The sequence below is a fragment of the Onychostruthus taczanowskii genome, unplaced genomic scaffold (assembly GCF_017590055.1).
Source record: "Onychostruthus taczanowskii isolate IOZ18803 unplaced genomic scaffold, ASM1759005v1 scaffold8, whole genome shotgun sequence".
NCBI classification, from domain to species: domain Eukaryota; kingdom Metazoa; phylum Chordata; class Aves; order Passeriformes; family Passeridae; genus Onychostruthus; species Onychostruthus taczanowskii.
In genome coordinates this window covers 5,261,567-5,284,718 of record NW_024505892.1, presented here as the reverse complement: position 1 = coordinate 5,284,718, position 23,152 = coordinate 5,261,567, and the positions used below count along the sequence as shown (strand labels likewise).

Genomic DNA, 23,152 nt, shown 5'->3' with positions numbered 1-23,152 from the left:
CTTTGTCTACTACCAGTGTGCTCAAATGGAAGGTGAGCATGCAGGTGATGAAAGGCTTCAGACACTGAGTTAATAGCCATTCCTATCTGGAGACATCCAGCAATCAATACATAACTATGCCAGACTTCGTCAAAATGCTGTGCAGCACTGGAGTATTGTAAACAGTACTTAGATTAAGCAAGTGGAGCACAAACCATTTCTCCTTACCTGACTGAAAAATATCACTTGCACTGTTATGAAGACATAAAAAATCCTAATGAAATAACTCTCTAAGGAGTCATCCTAAGAGAGCATGACCAAGTATCTCAAAATGTATATCATTCTGCTCCACCTTTATTAAATGACCTCAGGCAAGCTGTCAATATATGTGAGCTCTATAAACCTTTTGCCTAAGACAGGATTCCATAATTTCAGTGTAGTGACAATAAATAGCATATAAAAGAATACCATGTTACTTAGCTTCTTAACAAGTATTATTTTTGCAATACTTAACAGTGTTGTCAACTCTATACCTATCATGGGCTTAAAATTCCTGATGAGTGGGCAAAACCAGCCCTGTTTTCTAAGTAAAGAGTCTGTTGCAGTCAGCCTTGTAAAAGAAACCTTTTAGTGTCAGTGATAATGAAAATACCTGGTACATATGACAGTGTTAAAATGGTGTCATGACCCGGCAATTTCTATTCAGTGCTGTCACATCCATGCACTGCACAGATCGGGATTGTCATCATGTAAATGTAATAGGATTCTTTATCCTGTATTGTTGCTCAGCTGGGAAGAGTAATTCTGAGTTTCCTGTAAGTTCTGAATAGCAGCAGGGGGCCATGAATAGCTTGGAAACCTATATTTTTTCCATTTATTTTTTTTAAAATGCAAATTACACTAGTAAGTCAAAAAAATCACTTTTGTTAAAAATACATTCAGAATTAACAAATGCCAAAAAGAAAAGAAAAAAAGACACATTTGGATTGTATCTCTTGCCTTCTGAATATTTTAGTTTATAACAAAAGCCCAGCCTAGAAAAATAACATTCTTTACTGGATTTTGAGGAGGATACAGCTGTACAAATCAAAAATGCCATCCAGATATTCTCACATTACTGTGCTCTAAACTGCTTCCAGAAGAGATCTGTCCACTAATCATTTAGTTGAGTAGTCAACCATCCTAATTTTTTAGATGGTGGTGCTCTAACTGCAACTTAAGCAGGGTTATGAATACCAACTTCATATAGGTATGTATGTGTATATATATATATATATATATATATATATATATATATATACTGTGTGTATGTGAGTGTGTGTATCTACTCTATATGTAATATATGAATACACATTTATATTGCAATCCGTCGTAGTTAGATGTGCTTCCTATTTCCTAAGCATTTTACAAACATTAACAATTCAGACCTCACAAAAAGCCTGTGAGGCACATATTATTCCCATATTATGGATGGGAAGACTAAGACACAGAGAAATTAAGGCCAAAATTTTCTAATTTAAAATCAGGCCTATAAGCTACGTGTAGACACTTCATTAAATCGTCTGACGTCTAAAAGTCCTAACTACCAGTAGCTGCTGTTCCATGGGAAATCATTGAAAGGTATGAAAAATTATCTTCTGAAAATTGGATTGCTACTTAGGTGCCTAAACTGGTTGCTTTTCCTGTTAAAAAATGATTTCTATAGAAATATCATTTTGATTAACTGGTATACAGGGAAAGATAAAATAACCTGTTATGACATTTTCATCCCATTTAAACCTCTTCATTGTGTTTAATACTGTACATCTGCTATATTTAATACTACATAAAAGTAGAAACTTTTTTAGTTTTGCAAGTTATGGGAAATTTCAGCCTGTCACTTGGAAATTGCATGGAGTTTCCTGGGGGTGAAAAGCATCTCTACCCAGTAGGATCTCATACTTTCAGGTACTCAAGTATGAAAATTTAAATTTGAGATCCAAATCAGCAATGAATGCTTTACAGGATCAGGCCTAGGGGACATTCATATTTCATGCATGAAATTCCCAGCAGTATCTGAGACGGGAACCCTTGGTCCACTGTATCAGAATCTGCCCGGGTGATGCAGCCCCCAAAAATAGTCCCGTGTATTTTATATAAATAGACATACACACACACCTTCACACACTTACATATATATATATATATCTACCTATAGCTATATAAATCTCACTGAATCAATGTAGGTATAGTTCCTGAACATGTCCCGTATCTTGTTTTCACTGGTGAATGCCTGTTCCTCTGTCATTGTCCAGAGTTGCTGCTTGTGACACTGTACATCCATGCAGACACAGCAAAGGGCACTGGCTTGTACAGGGATGGGTGAGTGGTGTGAGCACACAGGCCTCTGGAGCAAGGGTTTGGACAGCAGGGAAAAGGGAGTTGCCCAGGGGTGCCTTGAGCATTTCCAAGCGCTGACCTTCCCTCTTGCCCTCAAAAGCTACATGGTCACCTCAGGTGTGGTAGGTGCGTGCGTTTGTCTATGCAAGGTCTGAGCAAAGAAACAATGACAATCCAAGTTTCTGAAAAACCTGAGCAAAATATTGGGTTTTCCTAGTGAAAGCCATCTACGTTCTTGAAAATACAGATCAGATGTAGAATAAAACATATGTTCCTAGGAGTTCAGAGTATTTCATATACACATTGACCTACTAGCAAAATTCCCAAAGGCATCTTGTTGCCAACTACGTAACAGCACAGAGGTTTTTTTTTCAGCCACAATAATACAGGAAGATAAAATACATGTTCTAACACACAACAGATCCCCCAAATATACCACAAAAAGGTCTTCAGTATTTCTTCAACTCAACTAGTCCCTCCCTGCCCTCTCCAACCAAAATCAAGAAATAAAATATGTGGATCCCTTATGGTGCAATTAGAAAAAAAAAAGCTCACTTACAGAGAACTTTTAGTTGAAATCAGATATAAAAGAGTAAACATAGCTAGTACATATTCAGTTGGCCTTTGTTCATAGAAATCTGCAGATGTCTCTGTAGTTAGTAAAAGATGTTTAGAGATAACTATAAAAGCACCTACAGTGCGATAAATAAAACCAGCGGGATTAAGAAGCACAGTTTCTGCTGCTTATTTCCAGTAGGTTCAATTTTTAGTTTCTGTTACTCCTTTCCCCACCCTGACCCCCAAAAGCTTTCATTTATTTCTTTATTTATTTTTATTTTTAATAATTATAAACTGTTTCTTGACCACTGTGGAGCCCCAAAAGTAAAGCACTTATCAGACAGCTGGCAGTTTTCTACTTGGTTGCTCTGGAGCCATGGAGCAACAGAGCCTTATTCCCTGACATGAAAACAAAGCAAAACCAAACAGAAGAAAACCACTGGCTTAGAAATCGTTCAGAATTAACAGCAGCATGTTAACTTCAGAAAGCTTGCACGTAGTTTCTCTAATGTGCAACGCAGTTGGGTTAAGGCAAGTATGAACTGTACAGCCTTCAGGGCAAACAATGCGCTGTCTATTGACTTCTGCTGCAAGGTCATCCTGGTATTTCAGTGTTCTGTTGACTGAGGAGACTCAACAAGGCCCGGAGTGTGGAGGAGGCTCCCACAGCACTGAGTGGGCTGGGTTCATGTCTTAATCCAGATGGGCCATGCTGGCAGTGGCCAGGGAAAGAAAGGGACAAAAGGTGGCTGGAAAGCCTCTGCTGTGTCCCTCTGGTGCTGAGAGGCAGGAGGTTCAAGGAGTGGGTCTGGGGCATCTCCTTTAGTACCTGTTAGAAAGAGAGGCTGAAGGTCTCTGTTGTTTTCTGTCTCACTGTTCAATCAGCTTTTATACATTATATTTAGCACAAAAATTGTGTTTCTTTTCTCTTTGAAGAACCAGGAGGCCATCCTGGAAAGAGATTTTTGAACAGGTCCTCCAGCCCACCTTGAGCAGTCCCCATGTTTACTTTGACCTAGAAGAAAGACAGAGAAAGAACAATACTTATAATCCAACATACACTTTTCTGATCCCTGCCCTGCTGCTCTGGTGCCCTTTTGCAATCAAGTGTAATCCACAAACCAGTAACAACTCAGATACGCATGGGATGAAAAGGACAGAAAGACAAAGTGTTTACTCAAGTAACTGTCTGGCTCTCTCTGGAACATTGTCAGAGAAGTCAGCACAGGTTTTCTAAACAATCTTAGGCAGGAGTTATATTTAATTATAATCTTAACTGTATGTCCATGGGTCAACTGGAATGTGACCTGATTTATAAAATCCATCAGATACGTAGCTGTCTTTGTAAATCCAAGAAGTGACATGGCATGAGGAGAGAAGGGCTGGATTGCAGGTGCAGGGGAAAGCCGCCCATGGCTCACTCACAAAGTGGAGACCCTGTGCAAGTGCCATAGCCTGGCCACCTCAACAGTGTTGTCCCAAATCCATGTTTTATAACTAAAGCTTTCAGTCTAAAATGGACAAGATGCTGTTTGTTGATAGTGAAAGCTTTGGTGGTAGCTTATTTAAATGTATCTGGATCCCAAAACATGAGGAGATAATTACACAGAAGATTTGTACTGCATGAACTTGCAGAGTGTCATGGTGGTTATACTCAAGGTGCTAGTTTTAGTGGGGTTTTTTGTGTTTCCTTTATACTTTAAGGGAATGGTGAAGTAGGTAGGACTTTCAGTATGTGCAATTATCCAGACAAATGCCTATATGTGTGTGTGTGTGTGTGCACGGGAGTACAGATATGGCAAATATTCTTAGGCTTCACAATAGGAGGAAAGCATGCTTCACTTCAGGGCTGCACTGCTTTTGAGCAATTTCTCCAGTGCATTAGGCATCAACATCAGACATGCATGGGTTTTTTTTGCTTCACTTCTTCTTTTCTCAAACAAACAAGTTTAGGGTGAAGAACATAAAGAAAGATCTCTCTCCCCTCCCTCCTTCCTACTGTTCTTAGAACAGTGATCATGCAGTGCAGTCTTGTTCCACAACTACCACTGGTTTTTTTCATGTGCAGCAGAATCAGTGTCAGGGAGTGTTTAGTCACCTTCCTCCGTCACCTCCCAAGAGGAGAATTTTTTCTTGACAATTGATTTCCGGCATCTTATTGTGTCCTTCTCCCATGGTCTGGAAATGAGCCCTGGCATCTCGGGCACAGAATGCCAAGGAAGCTGCTTTTGAGTACATCAGCTGTGGCCACACTGCAAGGAGGTATATGAGCATCGGATCTGCCCCGTTCTGTTCAAAAAGCGTATTCGTTTTGAAGGGACTGTCTAGGCTTCTTGGCTTGTACAGCATAGAGCACACTGTTGGCACTTAAATAATAAAAAAATCCCATTTATAACAGGTAGAGAAATGTCACCATAAGAATTCTTCCCCAAAGCATCAGCGTTTTATTTATTTAAATTGCATATATTTTTCACTTTAAAAAGCAAACTGATTTAAATTAAATATTAAATTGGAAGAGGTGATAAGGAAAAACTGTGATTGGAATTTAAAGACTAAAACATAGAGAAAAAACTTCAATGTGAACCTGAATCTAATAATTCTAGACTATTAAAGGTAAGAGTAGCCAGAGATAGTCACTTCAATTGACTACCTAAAGATAATATTTTTTTTTCAGAAACCAAGGTTTTTCTTTTCCTTTGATATCCTGTTCATTTAGGGTAGTCTTTCATAACCGATGAAACACTACACAAAGGGACTATGTGGGTTTAAACTGAATTAGAATGTTCTTAAAAGCAGAGCTTGATTGATGAAAATCACAAATAAAAAATAATAGATCTTTAGATGAAATAGTCCTGACACAATAGAAATTTAAATATGAGAAGCCTGAATAAATCAATATAATTTGCATATGTAAGTTTGTGTAGGTTCAATATAATCTCCACATTAAAAATGAAGTCCTAACTTTATCACACAGGAAGAAACTGGTTGCAAAACAGTATGTCTTAACAGTTAGCAATTAGTAAACCCAGCATTCCTGCAGAAGAATAGTTAAATAGTGCATGTATAAAGGAGTTAAAATTGATTTCCATCACTTGGATCAAAAACTTTCTGACTTCCAAAGAAATAAGTTTCTATTGATGGACTTCTGTCATTGCAATCCACTAAATCAATTCACATCAGCAAGCAGTACCTGGATAATGATTGAGACCTAACACAAAATTCTCTATGTCTTTAAGATTTGTACTAGTTCTGTGTACGAATCAATCTGGTAAAAACATAGAAGCTTATTTGTTCTGTTTTACTGAACTACATGTTGAAATTTGTATTTTGAAAGAATCTGAACAACCATTAGAAGCTGATATTGTTTTGGTGAGCTCTTCAAAGAGGAGGCCATATGCTCTCCTTCTATTTTGCAGCATGCCCAGCATATCACAGCACAGAGAACAAACTGCTGTTGTGCCTCTGCATATAATTAGCAATCAGATGATTTAAAGGCACCTGTCTCCTGTTCAATTTCTCTAATAAATCCGGAGCTCCATAAGAGATGTGCCCAGTGTGAATCTGAATAGGACAGGATGCAGTGGTGGCAAAAAGTATCTCTGTCTTTTCTTGATCTTCTTGATCTTGCAGGAATTAGATGGGATAATAATATATCTTCTATATATTATGCTTAATATATCTTCTGTTGCCTATGAATCCAAAGACATTTTGTAGCAACTGATAAAATTATGAAAATAGTTATATGAATACAGATATATGGACATATATGGGTATAGTTGTATCCTGGACGGATATGATTACGGCTTGGAAAGCGGTGAGAGCATGGCAAGGGACTACGTAAAGCAGAACTCTCCTCTCCTCTCCTCTCCTCTCCTCTCCTCTCCCTGTTGTGTTTTTCCTTTCTTTCCTTGAATACTGTGAAGGCTTACATTGGTGATATTTGGGGAACAAGCTCCGTAGGGAACCAAATCTTTCCTCCCAGCAAATAAATCTTTAAAATACCAAGTATGGCCTGCTGTTATCATATCAGCATGTTTTGATTTCTAATACATAATATTGCTGTAAATAGTGCTACAAGCAGATCAAACCTTGACTTGATTAACTTGGCATTCAAATTTGTCACTTTGCTACCTAATGGACTGCCTACATTTACAGAGCAACTGCAATGTGAATACATATGCATGTATGCCTAGTGTGCCTCAGCTGTAAACAAAGAAAGGTATTACTAAATGCTGTAAAAGCTTCTTAAGGACAGATTGTAGCAATCCTCATGAGCCCTGTCAAGCGCTATACAGTCAGAGGGAAATATGAAGTGTCTTTATTTGACTGTGGCTGGGACATGGCAATACTTTTGTGGGTTGATTGGACAAAATGTCCACTCACATTCTGATTTCTGTCTCTCGGTTAAAACAGCTAAATCACCTATACTCCAGCGAGCATGCAGCATTGAAATAAGAGAGAACACCACTTACATGGATTGATCATCTATCTCTTCATCTAAGCTACAGGCTTAAAACTATTGCCTTCTGGTTTGTTTTTTTTTTTTCCTTTTTTCACAGGTCTAGCTTTCTTTCCAGTCAGTATGAAGATGCATAGTAAATGCAATCTGCTGTTCTGGAAGAAACACCGAGGGCATAAAGAGAATGGGATAATAGCTAGAGGGCTCCATATGTTGATGACAAGGTATGGTATAATGAGAAAGAGATAGGATTAGAATTGTTCTAAGTACCTATGTACCTGATATAATACTATGAAGGAAATAACATTTTCTAAATGTGCAGCACTGTGCCAAAAGTGCAGGTGAAAAATATTTACTTGAGCACAGACAGATGGGAAACTGAAGTTAAGACGACATTGGAGATATGCACTATTGTAATTTGAGATTATTAAAAAGCTGCTAGCAAAGCTCCTGAAGGGCCCAGTTCCAAACACCAACACAGAACAGATTGTACCACTGATAAAGTAAATGCAAGATTCCATGCAAAAATACACTAATCCATTAGTAGACTTGCTTCCACTAATCAGAAGAAATTAAATTGCATTCAAAGCTGAATAGAATTGTGTGTTGGGATGGCTACTGCTTTTTGAACTTAGTGCTTTTCCACAAAAGAAATGTTCAGAAGAGAAACAAAGGAAAAAATGTAACTGTTGCCCCTTTATGAGTTGTGTGGTGCTGTGCTTTTACTGTGTAGGGCATTGATGGCAAATAAAAAAATATTTCCAAAGGCTGAAGCAGTGAGGTAAGATTTATCTGGGCATTTAGGACTGTTCTGCATTTCAGTTGACATCAGTACAAGAAATATTTAGAGACAATTATTCCTGGGCTGGTCTATGGTTGTGTGTCAGCTCTAGTGTGGATATACTCCAGTTGTGTGTATGAGCTGAGATTTGTTTATACATTTAATTCCCAAATATATCAGACTGCACTCTAAGATGGAGTTGTCACTCAATGGTTAGGTAAAATACTGTCTTCTCTTCAAACTAGTTTTAAAACCATATGTTGTTACATTTGTTTTGTCTTTTTTAAATGTGGAAACTGGAAATGAGGTACAGAGGTGCCTTGGTGAACAGATGCTCTGGTAAGACAAATGCTAAATGCATCCACTAAATTAGCAAGTTGCTGAACTTTTGATGAAACTTCATAAAAATCCACTTTTTTCACAGCCAAGGTTTGTCATATACGATGTGTTTTTTCTACACTAAATTGTCACTGTCTCTGAGTGGAACATCCTTGAATGAAAATAGGGAAATATCAGGTGAGACTTACATGCTGTTTGAACAACTGTGACACATGATATCCTGCCCTAAGAAATCATTATAATTCAACACGAGTAATGTTGGTGCTTAAGTGTAACTTGAATTCAGTCCATCAAAAGAGGCTTCTGCCTATTCTGAATTTTTAAGTCATACCATCTTTCAGCTTAACGATCCCTTAATATCAGGCTGCCACTCTGCCAAATATCCTAGAAGTTAAGTACTTACATATACATGGGCTGCAGCTGTAAATGAGATGTCTTCTGTGGACCTTGATAGCCGTAAGAGTCAAATCCACCTATGAAATCAACTGAAAGGGGAGAAATTGCTTTCATTAGCAACACCTTTCCAGAACTGATAGGCACTATCATTCAAGAACCACCCAGTACACAGATTATTTTTGACTGGTCCTCTAATATCTGTTAATATTAGACCGGCTAATTGGGAAGATACAGAAAAACAGTAAAAAAGTAAGGAAAGACAAAGTACCTTTTTTATTTTCCTTTACTTTTAAAATCCATTCAATTTTAAAACCACATAAAAACAGTAAAAGATTTATAACAACCATCTTTCCACCAGAAGTAACCACACATCCCTCTTTTTCAAGTAGACCACCTCACTAATACAAAACAACATGCTATTTAGACATTACAAATGATGAAAACCATTTATTTATTGGCATGTATACTTTGCTTCTGACTGTGATTACTGTGGCTGGCTTGCTGTCATACCATGGCTCAGTAGAGGATGTAGAGGAGGGAGTACGTTGATCCAACTCTGTCTGAGAGACAGCAGTTTCTCTGATTCCCTGTTTTGACATTTGGGTTGAAATGCATGAACAGAGAGTTGGAACAATTTATCTGAGCTTCAGAGATGAAACTTCACAGATGTAAGGAAACCTGCATTTCTCTCAAGATGCTGAAGGTCTGCAAGAAGGTTGTACTGTGGGAGTTATTTATTAATTCACACAATTGCCAGCTCCTGATGGCCTTCTCATGTTTGTTTTAAACAATTTCCAGGAAAATTCAATCTCGTCTGAGCCCAAGACCCCTATATCTCTGCTAAAACACGTGCTTTGCACAGGTAAAAGGGTGCCCTTTGCTTCCTTTGTCCCAGGAGACTCAACTATTGGCTTATAGAGGTCATTAGGGGGCAGTTCTCATCCCTGAAATATTGTCTCTTACATCACAGATCTGAATTGGACTTTACTTTGATAGAAAAGGGCCAAAGAGTGCAGGTATGGAAGTGCATTTTTCACATGTCTGGTCACTCCTACTGACAGACTGGCTCTGTGCACACTAAAAGCAAAAAAAAAAAAAAAAAAAGAAAAAAGAAAAAAAAAGGCTATTTCTTATACAACAACTTCTTGTAGATCTAAAATGCAGTTACAGTCACAAACAACAAAAATTAAATTTACATGGTTTGAGAACTTCCACTGGCTGGACTCCTTAACACTTATATTTATAAAGTTGTTTTAATACTAAGGCACCCCTCAATTTGTGCCACACTTAGTCACACTTATCAATTCAGTTTGAGCCGTTCCAGACATTTACCAAAGAATCAAATTCTTGTACTCCTCCATTACCACTTACTCTGGAAGCAAAAAGCTACCAAAACACTGGACTGCCTGGATACAGTATGTCTCCATTGCAACTGCACACATGTTGAATCTGTCGGAAAGTCATTCTTTGCTGGCAAGAGTGGCCCCTGCAGAAATAATTCAGCCAGTTCTGTGCCTTGTAGCAGCATTATGTGTATTCCTATCCCAGAAAGATATGTTACTAAATGAATCCCTGACATATCTAATGAAGGAGATTCTATAGCCTTTCTGTGTTGCTTTTCCCTGTGCCTAATTTCCTAATGTCTAATTTAAATGTAATTTCCTGCAAATTAACTACTTATCTATATTTTGGCCTTTTCTCCCTATGGATATGAAGAAAAAGGAGCAATTTTTTATCTTATAACTGTTTTTAAACCTTTTAAAAAAGAATTTAATGCTATCCATTGTTTTCAGGCTTAAGTAAACCTAGTTATTTCAAATTTTTCTCACAGATCATGTTGTCCAAGCCTCTACATTTTGAAGCCTGAAGATCCTTCCTCAGTTTACTTATTTTTTTTTCTTACAGTGAGGTGCACAAATCAGGACTAGCTGGGACAACTGCCATACAGTCTTCTGTTCATTAGCTGAAATAATTCAGTGGGTTTTGGGGTTTTGTATATTTGTTTGGGATTTTTTTTCTTCTTGTTTTTGTTGTTGTTGTTTTTTGTCATTTGCATTTGGTTTCCAATTTTCTTTATCAACAGCATCGCACAAACGCCTAATAATCATCTCTTTCTTTTTTGTTTTGACACTAACTGTAACCTAGCCTAGCCCATATTTTATTTGAAGATGATTGATTCTTCCCCACAGGAGCTCTTTTGCACTTGTCTGTACTGAATTTCACCTTCTTGATTTCAAGCCACTTCTCAAGATTATTTTGACTTCTAATCCTATATTCACAAGTGCTTGTACCCTTCCCAGTCTAGTTTAATCTTACATTTCTTACACATGTTCTCTCTTCTACCCTCATTGTTGTTAATAAAAATAATGAAGAGAATTATTTCCCTAGCTGAGGGTCCAGGGGGATCCCATCTGAAATGTCCAATCTGCTTTATAACTACATTTCAAATAGAATTTTATACAGTTCTGCACGCCACCTATGCTGACTGCATCTGGACAGTACTTTCCTAAACTTCTCACAAACCTTTTAGAATGTCAAAATCTTGCTAAAGTCAAAACAAATGCTGTTTGTTGCTTTCCACTTAATCAATGTCTGTAACCATCAGAATACCTTTATCAAAATGTTATCATGTCTTTGGAAACATACTAAGTTTACAGGCAGAAAATGAAGGATATTTTTTAGTGAAGTGCTAGGCTGGGAGGAAAACCCCCTCTCTATTCAAATACAAAGATTGCAGAAAAAAAGGTTGGATGTATGGTTTGCTGCAGATATGGTTTGTTGTTTGCCCAATTTTCTTCTCTTTTTGTTACTCTTGATCCCTGACAACACAAGTCAGAAAATGCTTGTGTTGGATCAAGTGCTTTGCTGTTGTCAACTCATGTCACTTTAGGGATATTGCTTATACTCATTTGTCCAGCTTTGCATTTCTTCTGTACTTTCACAGAACATTTTTTTTCAGGCAACCTGTAAAACCTTATTAGCAGGCTGCAAGCATACACACTCTGCATTGCAGATGTGGGGCAAAAGCTTGTCTTCAGGGCTGTTTTCAGAAAGCTAAACCAATGTGTTAAGAAAAAGACTTCTTTGAGCAAAATGATTTTGTGGGAGCATGAGGGAAAGGTGCGTGCTGAATACCTCTTGTGCACTGCGGCTTTGCCCTGCTGTACAGAGCAAGCACAGAGTGTTAGTAAGCCAGATTGCCAAGTTACAAACAAAACAAGGTCGTAGAGACATTTCTGTGTTGAGCTCACTATAGAAGTTCCCATGTGTGTAACCAAATGATGGCAGGACAGCAAGTACGACCATGACCTCACTGGAGACGTACAATGGCTTCTCACAAGCAACAACAAGCTTTGCAAGGTGGGTGAAGGGAGGTAATAGAAAGTGAACTCCAATACAAAAGGATTTCATCAATTTGTTTGCAGCAAGGTTTCTTCATGGCAGCTGCTTCTCAGCACTGCAAACCCCGTGGTGTCCAGACTGTGCTAAAAGCTCCCTGTGGACTCTGAGCTAGTTTCTTAAAGCATGCAGCAGGCTGCCCTTTCTGCAAGCATTTTATCCTGGCTGTGCCTGAAAGGTCACTAAAATGTCATACAACTGATACATCCCTGGCAGCCATAACATCAGATGAATAAAACAAGGCTCATTAGCTGAATCATTACAGAGGTGTCCATCCTTAGCCTCATACATCAAACACTTTTTTGACTACTCTATCTTACATTCATCTTACATGTCACTGTTATCACAAGAGGCTCATGTTGTGTTTCACTTTAGTAAAAGCCCACATGAACATACAAACATAATCCAATTCCTTTTGTGGTGGATTGACCCTAGATGAACATCAGTTGTCCACCAAAGCCACTCTGTTGCTCTCCTCCTCAGCTGAACAGGAGAGACAAAACATAACAAAAGGTTCATGGGTCCAAATAGACACAGGGAGAGATCACTCAGCAATTACCATCACAGGCAAGGTAGCCTTGAATTATTACCAAAAAAGAGCAGTATAATAAGAAATAGAGCCAAATATTAAACCTTCTTCCCCAGTTTAAATCCCGATTCTCTGCCTTCTCCACCTCAGTGACATCAGGGAATGAGGAATGGGGATGGTGGTCAGTTCATCACAAGTCTCTCTGTTCCTTCCTCCTCAGGGGAGATATATGCTCCTTATATGCTTCCTCTGCTCCGATGTGGGGTCCCTCCTATGGGAGACAGTCCTCCACAAACTTCTCCAATATGACTTATTCCCATGGGCTTTAATTCTTCATGAACTGCTCCAATGGGTCCCTTCCTTGGGCTGCAGTCCTTCAGTCACAGACTGCTCCAGTGGAGGTCTCCTGAGGGGTCAAAGTCCTGCCAGCAAACCTGCTCTGCTGTGGGCTCCTCTCTCCATGGATCCACAGATCCTCACAGGAGCCTGCTCCAGCACAGGCTTCCCACAGGGTCACAGCCTCCTTTGGGCACCCACCTGCTCTGCACGGGCTGTGGTGGATCTCTGCTCCCCATGGACCTCCCTGGCTGCAGGGGCACAGCTGCCTCACCATGGTCTGCAGGGGGATCTCTGCTCTGGTCAGTGCCTGGAGCAGCTCCTCCTCTTTCTTTGCTGGTTTTGGGGTCTGCAGAGCTGTTGCCTTCACTCCCATTCAATTTTTCAACTGAAGTTGTTGTGCAGACTTTTTCCCCTTTTGTAATATCTTATCCCACAGGCACTGTCACTGTCACCCTGTCACTGACAGGCTGAGCCTTTGCCAGCAGTGGGTCCATCTTGGAGCTGTCTGACACTGGCTCTATCAGAAGCCACGGGAGAAACTTCTAGTAGCTCTTCACAGAACACACCCCTGTGGCCCCCTCAAAACCTGGCCATGCAAACACACCTTTGACATATTGTGAGCTGAAACTTTTATTTTCCTAGCTGGACTTGAAGAGGATAATAGCAGTACTACTTATCTGTAAAATGTGTTATAAAAAATTCAGATTATTTTCTTCTTTTGCTTGTGTTAAGGTCTTGTCAGACACATGACTGTTATGAGTGTAACAGAGGACATATGGCTCAAAGTAGGGACATATTTTCCATCAATAATTACCCACAAGAATGTGAAATTTCAACCTCTGCTCATGGTCAGAGTCACACTATTTCTGCTGTACATCAGGACAGGATGAGAGGCAATAATGGGTTTCTCATTTTCCATTTCTGGAAGTCTGCGGTATATAGAAGGATCACTAAAATGTGATGTACCAAAAAAAGCCCCAGTGCATGGTAGTCCTTAAATATATTCATGCACCTACTAAAATAATATAAAACCCCCAGAATTACCCATGATAAAGATGATACCTTTAAAAAAAAAGAGTTAACGACCATGGAAGTGCATGTGCATGCCATGACTGGACATATTTCCAGTCCATATAGCAGAGAGACAACATGCGATGTTCATATCCTACATCTGACCTGCGAGGTCTAAAATTTATCTGCACTCTCTCTAGAGGCCAAAGACTTACTTGGCTCCCTGGAATCAGGTTTTTGAAGTGCTGCAATTGAACTTCACTGCCACAGCTAGGCACATTGCTGCAGGTGTAGCTGCAAGGAAGGAGAGATGGCAAACAAACTACAGCTGATAACATTACTGAAAGCACTGCTGCTGCAGAAGTGAGTATGTGAGGCAAGAGAGAGCTGTGCACAAATAGCGGTAGCTAAACACTGGCCAAATTGAGGAAAAAAATAAATGGAGAGGAGTTAAATTAAGTTTCATTTTGAGTACCTTGGAAACAACATATGGGGCAAAAATATAAAAGAACATATGGGGACACCTTTGCTCTTGCAGTTTTGCCAGTATCCTGCTACCCAGCTCTCCATTTGGTGAAGACACTTCCAAACAATTCAGTGCTGCTGCCTTTTTATGCTGTGAGCATGGTCTGGTGGCTGTCCCACAAAATAGCACACAGGAGGAGATTTGCTTGAATGTGATCTCCATAAAGCTTGTTTACAATGACAATCAAACATTATTGGTCTTTGTGCTGAGTACACAGTGATTTAGGCTCTCAAACCACAGCAGAGCCAAACACCAGGGAAACATGGGAAGGAGACATCTGCCAGCACATGAGGCTGTGCCCTTTCTGCTGTCACAGGAGGATTCAGAAATGGTATAAGGACTTGGACATGAGGTCCAGTTCTTGTGGTGCAATGAGCAGCATTTCTGCCAAGCAGTCAGTAATGAAGGGCCTGTGAGTGCTCTCAGCTCAGCCATTTGCAAGGTGAATATAAAACCTCAGATTTTGAAACTGTAACCTCATGGCATTTGTGAGCTCTATAATGGCCACCGTAGCTGCAAAGGGAAGCCCTTACACAAATTTTGATGGAGTTTCTCAACTCAGATTTTGCTCCACTGCCACTATTTTTATGCTGTTTACTTGAATAATCAAAATTATTCAGTAATTTTTTGCTTCACAGGGCCTTGTCCTCCAAATTTTTCTCCTATTGTAGTGTTTCTTGTTGGTGTAAGGCAGCATCTTCTTCTGTCTCTGTTTCTGCTGATCCCCTGGCTGATCTTTATCAGCTCTTCTGAGACAAGATGTAGGAGTAGGGAGGTACTCAGGTTTGTGAAGTCTAATAAATACGATCTGGTGCTTCTGCCCTCTCAGAAATATAGGCAGAGATCTCTGTCTGGTGCTCCCTATAATTAGGGAGCAACAGGGATGCAGATATTGCTTTCCAGGTGAATCCAGCTCATGGTTGTATCCAGCAGAAAATACCAAGATGAATGGTGAAGAAATCAGACAAGTCACAATTTGTCTCAGATTCGCAGGTGGAGAAGGTGTCTGGTTGGTAGCAGATTCTCGGACCATGACATGAGGAAGACCATGTTCTGGAGCAAGGCCTCTGCAAGGCAGGGCTGGCCAACAGTGGGAACCATGTTGAGAGGGTAGGAACCAAGGTCCTTGCTGAGCAGAAAGGAGCCAGGGTGATAGCAGTCAGGAATAATCAAGCAAGGACTGGGAGGCATGAGCAAGTCTTCAGCAGCTGAAGGCAGAAACTGGGACCAGGGATAAGGCAGGCAGGAATAAGGGCCAAAGGGCAGGCAGAAACAATTGGAGCATAGCTGCAGCAATCAGAAGTACTGGACTGAAATGCTCAGCACTGCCTTCTATACCTGACAAATACAGCAAGCCACCTGTCAGCCTGTACACCTGGAAACAAGGTTGCTGCCTAACCTCTGCAAGGCTTTGCAAGGATTGTCTCCAAATTCCAGTGGGGCTTGTGTGATGCTTAGAAAAGAAAGAATCAGTACAAGAGCTCCACTCAGCTAAGAGAGCAAGAGAACAATAATAAGCTAAGAGAACAATAATAGTCTGAACTATGTATTATTTTTCTAAACTGGATAGACCTGAGCATTGCTGGATAATAGCCATTTGCTTTCAAATTTTCATCCCTAAGTGCTGAGCAAAAAAATATAGCCCTGCAATATAGATTTTGACTGACAAATCATTCTAAGAATTAAATATGTGGTAGACTGAATTATTGTAGAACTTATCAAATGAGTCATTAGGAAAAATTGTTCTTAGCCAGATCACTGCTAGGGGCAAGCAATAAAGAGAAGAAAAAGAAAAAATGAAGGAAAAAGAAAATGCCTGTGGCAGTGGCCTCCAAGTGTGACTGCCACACTAATAAATTAGAAAAAGAGTCATTAGTAGGTGCAACAAAGGGGAGAATTAAGGCCTAAATCTATGAAAGTTAACAATCCAATACTAATGAAGACCTATCTAGATTTTTGAAAGGAAAAGCAATAAGGAAAACTTTAACAGGAGTCATGCTGATAAAAATAATTTAGTACAAAACTATGTTCATGGCATGTAGGAAACTGCAAGGAGCTCACACTGACTGTCTCAGCAGGAAGGACACTAAGGCTGTGGGCAGGTGTCCTTCTCATGGCCACTGGAAGTAATTAATTAGTCCGGTCCACCCACAGCAGCTCATCACCATTCCTCTCAAAGACTGCTATCTGTCAGCCTGGAGTGAGCTTGGATGGCTGGGACCTGCCTTTCACCCACTAGTCTTGGCTGAAACCCTAAGAAGGCAGCCAGCTGCCCTCAAAGGGTGGGACACCAGGGTGGGGAAGGGAGCCAGCAGCCCCACATGGCCACTTGCAGGCTGTTCCTCCTCAGATCCCAAGCTGCCCCTCCGCTGCCTCAGGGGATGAAGGAGGAGATGCTCCCCATGGGAGGGTGTCCTTTCAAAGACAGCCCTCCGTGTTCAGTGCAAAGTAGCAGGAAAGGACTGGTGTTGAAATGGAGTCTCATCAGCTCCAGAATAAAACAGTGCAAAGTAGCAGGAAAGGACTGGTGTTGAAATGGAGTCTCATCAGCTCCAGAATAAAACATGCCTGAAAGTATTTTACATGCATTTTTCAGCTTGTAGAGAGTTTCAGATGTTGCTAATTTTTTCCTGATTTTGAATATGAGCTTTGTCTATTGTTCAATGTCAAAACATCCCCATGTCCAGGAAGACCACACCCTATTCAGCTGCATCAACAACCTGAGCATTGCTTCAAATGATCTGCAGCCTTTTTTATCAGAATCATCACTGATTACTACCTCATTTCTGCTACTGACTTGACACAACTGCCTGGGACATTGTTTCATGGTCTGAATGCCTTTGTGTTCCTCTCCTGAAATAAATAAATAATGACGAATAATATTTTCCCAATGGTTTGGTATGAGATGTATCTTTCTTCAAAAAAAAAGGCATTAGCAGTTCATTCACTATTGACATGAGCAGATCTTTTCCAACACTTCTGCAATGCCATTCTTGAGTAGGTAAAAATTGTGTGGTCTATAGTTAAAAAAAAAATTATGTAAAGTAAGTGTATTTCCCTGGCTGTTGCAATGCATTGATTTTATTAAGCAGTATTGCATTGTGATGAGCTGCTGGAATGGAAATGTTACTTCCTTCAAGCTTTACATTATGTTATTTAGACATTTTTAAACTTGGGGTTGACAAACCCATAGGAGGTGGTGATGGATGCAAAGGGAGTGGCAGGGAAGACAAGAGAGGGAGAAAAGAAATTATCATAGATGAAGCCAGCTATGCCACCATTTTCCCTTGTGTGATTTTATTTATATATTTGTCTCATACCACAACCCTGTCTCCTAGGGATCCCTTGAACATCAACTTCATTAGTTACGAAGGCAGCAATCCATAACCAATTTTCTTTTCATGTCAAGCTTGTTCATGTATAAACCCAGCCCTTTTGTTGGAAACATTTGCAATTAATCCCACAAACAAAGAAAATGCAAATCATACAGTCTACCCTAAGCTACCCTTCTGACTCAAGGCCCTGACCACCATCTATTATACACTAAAATGAATTGAAATTCCCACTTTGAGTCTAACCTAATTTTCTAGTGATAATAGGCATGGATTCCCAGAAGCATTCTATGCATCTAGATAGTAACATCCTAATTTCCCTTCCTGGTAAATGTTTTAAATAAGACTTTAGCACCAAAGGAAATTAACCTTTAAATTAATTGTAATTATAAAATGCCATCACTGATTTTGTCTTCAGACTAATTACTTGCCATTATTTAAACAAACTGCACCTCCTCAGAGCTTTTAAGTTTGTTTCTCTCTGCAGTGCTGTGCCAAACCATCACAGAGCAGGCTGTGTAATGTCTGCCAAGCCCTGTGACACCTTGGACTGCTCAGGTCCATTTGCATCTCAAATGCAGCTGGTTTCACTTGTCATATCTTCCTGCCATAAACTTGTTCCCCTGTGCTTCAGCCTCGCACTCTGCAGCTCAGACGTTTTCAGCCTGTGCCTCGGAAGCAGCGAGCACACCTTAGGGGACAAGGATTGCCTGTGCTCTGTGCCGAGGAGAACGAGACGCTCAACACCAGCCTTCTGCTCTGTGAGGGGGCCCCTCCAAGACAGGACATGACTGGAATTAACACAGGAACCAGCTATTGATATGTGCAAAAGATTGATGTTGTACAGGCATGTCAGGGAATTTCCTAAATGTTCCTAGTGGCACCATGGCTCTCCAAGGCAGCTGTCCTTAGGATGACAAACATGAAGTAGCACCTTGGGATTTCAGAGGCTTCTCTACCTCCACAGTTCTACCAGCATCCTGACAGCCAAAGGCATCCCATTTTCCTCCCTCTGGTTTACTTAGATCATGTAGCAGTAACCACCCTAAATGAAACAAGTAAATGGAAAAAGCTTCTAATTGAGCTGCAGGCTATAAATTGAAGAGCACAGCATTGCAAAAACAAGCTGAAGCTTCAAAATTGTAGTGTTTTCATTGCATTCCCATTCACAATGACCTGTTCAACAGTTAGGAGAACAACTGTGTTTAAACACTGCCTTTTATTTGTTCCTGTTATTAATTGTTGCTGTGCTGTCTCTGCAGACTGTCTAGGCTGTCCCTAGCACCAACCAAATGAGTTAGACCAGTGATTCCTCCTGTTGTGAGAGAGGTGTCTACCACAGATAGGGCAGATTGCTCTTTGGGGTTACATCCCTGCCTCCACTGACTATGGTGGAAATCTTGATTGTTAATTTAAGCTGCAGGCCTACTTACATGTAGGGGTGTGAGAAGGATTCCACCTGCAACAGCACGGAAGAGGTGAAGATGGAATCCCTGGTCTTTTCCAGAGAAAGACTCAGGACACACTACACAAATGGTAGGTGCAAAACAAATTAAGTATATAGCTGAGGTATTGGATCTCCTTTTCTTAGGAGGCTGTTTTATAAAACCTTTCTTGGTTCAAACATAGTTGGACTTTTTCAGGAAGAAAAAACCGCTGTGGGAAACGAAATACAGCTAGACCTCTTGTGGTTAAGGAAGTCCATGAGCAGCAAATTACTGTCAAGAATTTCTGGAAACCACAAACTTGGGATGGGAAACAAAGAAGCAGAATTAATACTCGAATGTTTGTTACCAGTTTCTCTTTCTCTTTGTTTTAGAGATTTTTTTTTGAGCAGGAATGGAAGCTGAGGTATTATTTCCCTGCAATGTCTCGCTAAGCAGATTGTGACAGAAAAAAAGCGATACCTGAACACATTCTCCACTTCAATAGTGCCTTTCATCCCAGAGGCTCAAAGTTATGAAGCAACACGCCTGTGAGTTTGTCCCTGTAATTATTTCCCATTTTAAATGTGGGAAACAGAAGTATGGAGAGGTTAAACAACCTGCCCAAAGGTGGAAGGTTGCCTATAATAGAGATAAAAAGAAAATGTTTTTCTGTCTATCCCATATGCATGTCAAAATTTCACATCTCTCACATATAATGAATTTAATACTGTCTTTTAAAAGAAAATCTTTGTCATCATTTTTTCTATTTCCCAGGTCAGGCCTAGGATCCCAGAGTGGAATATTGTTTGGCACCAAGTTTATTGGGACATAATACTGTATTGCTCATCAGAAGATATTTCCTATCTAGGGTATTGCTGTCTTACTGAACATTTTCAGTAATTCAAATGCAGTCTCTAATCCAATTTTTTATTGGAGGGGGAAGAGTGAAATGATTTTAAAGAGTTACATAGGGCTTCACTTCTGCGCCAAGACATCCCCAATAGCAGGGTTCCAGGAAATATGCAGCAAAAAACTTCTAGACAAAGTTGCAGTTTCTTTTTCTTTGCAGTTTAACAGGAAACAATGCCAGGAGAAAAGAAGAAAGTGTATGTGCAGGTTGAATCCCTGCTAGCATCAGATGGTGCAAAGGTTGTACCTCATGGTACACAAGGGAACATTCAGAGGGGCCATAGCTGTTCTCTGATTGCCTTGCCACTGCCTAATAGTAGGTAAACACTATTTCTGCTCCCTCTCTGGGTCAGCAAGAGAGCCTTCTAGGTTAGGATTTTACACTGAGACACAAACTAAGTTAGAGATTTTCTCTTAGCTGGGGTTCATTCCTAGCCAAAGCTGTCCCTCGAATAACAAGCAAGTCTCCTTACTCTCAATAGAATCTGTGAGTGCAGAATTCCCCTTTCAGTAACCTAGGTTTCTTTCTTAATTGCTTAGAGACAAATAGCCCTGGGAGGATGCTGCTTGACTGCTTATATTCCAATGTTCCCCACAAAATGTCTATACAGTTAATGAAGTTTTCGGAAATACGTTGAATTTTCTTGTAGTGAGGCAGTAGCAGCTTATAGCAGGGAGCCAAATTGCTAGTGAGCAAATGCACATTAAAGGAACATTTCGATGTTATTAAAAATAATGTGCAGCCTTGGAAAAATGCAGGCCTAACATGATTTTGGGAGACAGATGAGGAGCTCCAATAAGTTCACAGCCATTGAATGCCTCCAAGTAATGGCTGTTGCTGACATTTTCATGTTTTATTTTTAATTGCTGCAGCTAATAATGCTAGTGAGCTAAGAATGGCAATGGCTTAGGCATTCCAATGGCAGTGGTAAAGAGGAGAGTGTGGAGCTGGCAGCAAAGCTGCTGGGGACCCGTACTCCCTTGTCTTTCCCAGAAAAAGACCTGAGGCACTCCAGCCTTCAGAGTTACTCGTTCTTATGCGGCCACAGGGAAAATGTTTGGGAGTGGTAAACTTCCACTCAGGGAAGCAGCCATGGAAAAGCTGCTCTTGGCTGCCCCTTGGACATGGGTGCTGCAGTTTGACTCTGGCACACCCAGTGTGCACCACAGCACTTCTGGGATTGTAACAGGAGACAAAGCAACTTCCTCTTTAATCCTTGGTGCAGAATTCACCCAAAGCAGATTTTTCTCATGAAAGGTAGCACAGACTTGAGCTTTGATTTGGGGGCCTGAGGCTGGATTTATTTGGTGTGTGAGTAATTAAAACCTCTAGACTTGCTGATTCAGTCCTAGTTATGACCATGATTTTATCACTGTATTGTTCCATTCCTAATTCTTTAGCGAGGTTAGAGCAGGTTAATCTTAGTGAAATGCTTGCTTAATTCTATCCCAACTCATTTGTTCTCTTAATAAAATCTGCATAAAGAATGGAGAAATAGTAATTCTTTCAGCTTGTTCCAATTACTTTGAGAGCAAAGCTAATTCAGCTGAAGCAGCTTAAGAGCAACTTGACTGTGTTTTTACAGTTGAGGCTCTGTGCCAACAGGAGACAAGACACGTTCCATACTCCAGAGCAGTGTCAGTATCTTCATCTGGTTAAAATCTGGAACATGCCCAGGTTTGGCTCTTGGATGTTGCATGGCTTTTTCTCCAGTCTTCTGCCCTGCTGTTCAGTTCTGCCAGGTTTAGAGTTTCTGCCTCTTTTACTTCTCCTTTGGACTGCTGTTTTTCCCATGGCCCATTAGGAAAGCAGAATAAATGGAATTGAGTGTATGGGTGTTCACTTTGTCCATTGTGAAAAGCAAAAGACTTTTTCTGTTGGTTTTGTCTCATCAGAAAGGACTTGTGGCTAAATGACAGTTTGGTATGACCCAGTACGTTTATCCTTACAAATACTAAATAACATGACATCCATAAGGGATACACTTCTCAGAAGAACACGATAGATGGATGTGTTGCCAAAAGGGATGGAAAAAGTCAGAAAATTTATCTAAGAAAATAAAATAATTTTAAATTAAACCTGAGCAGGGAGTATTTGTATAGACTGCAGGCCCTGGCTGCCACAGTGAACACTTGGTGCATGGCAGAGTGGATGTCTGAGCCAAGAGAGAACTGGAATAATTCTTATTTGCTACTTCATGAGGCCTCTCCATAGAAACTAAAGCTGTCTTAATTTTATGATACCTTAAGGGGCCAGATCCAATCTGAGCATTATTACACTGTTGGCACAACTCAGCCACAGAAGTTCCCTTTCCCTTTTTGGCCAGCCAAGCTTCCAAACCTCAGCAGAGGGGAAGTTGCACCACCTGAGCTTGTGCTGGCTCCATTGCACTGGGGAGATTCACCCTGGTGCCTCAGAGATGGGTGACATGCTCTTTGTCTGGAGGAGGAGACCTGGCTGGGGTGTACAAAGTAATAATGAAATCTAAATGACGAAAGTAATGACAAAATAGTCAAGGTGATGGCAAGAAAATGTTCAAAGAAGCATGACAGTCTGTGGCTGCTGAACAACAGGGAGCTCTTGGTGCAGAGAGAAGAAAACAATACCATATTGGCTGTGGCACTTTGCTGCCAGGAATGCCGCTTCATGAACCATGGGAGAAATCTCCCAAATGTGCTCTGATTTCTGCGCTTGATTGGTGAGCCAAGTTTCAAGTCCCTTCCTCGCTTTTTACTTATATCATGCCCTAAAGCATTACAGAATAGTGAAAAAAATATTTAAGCCCTTA

The 23,152-nt window shown here is 40.3% G+C and overlaps 1 protein-coding gene across 1 annotated transcript in view; it reads right to left on the bottom strand.

Annotated features, from left to right (window-relative positions):
* Positions 1 to 3,330: 3,330 nt before the first annotated feature.
* Positions 3,331 to 23,152, bottom strand: part of NKAIN2 (sodium/potassium transporting ATPase interacting 2) — a 512,690-nt gene continuing 492,868 nt past the window's right edge. Inside the window, exons 6-7 of the mRNA XM_041423840.1 lie at positions 8,899 to 8,980; positions 3,331 to 3,931 (exon numbers count right to left, since the gene is read on the bottom strand). Coding sequence (XP_041279774.1) covers positions 3,922 to 3,931; positions 8,899 to 8,980 — 92 coding nt within the window. The 3' untranslated portion in view covers positions 3,331 to 3,921. The remainder of the gene's footprint in view (positions 3,932 to 8,898; positions 8,981 to 23,152) is intronic.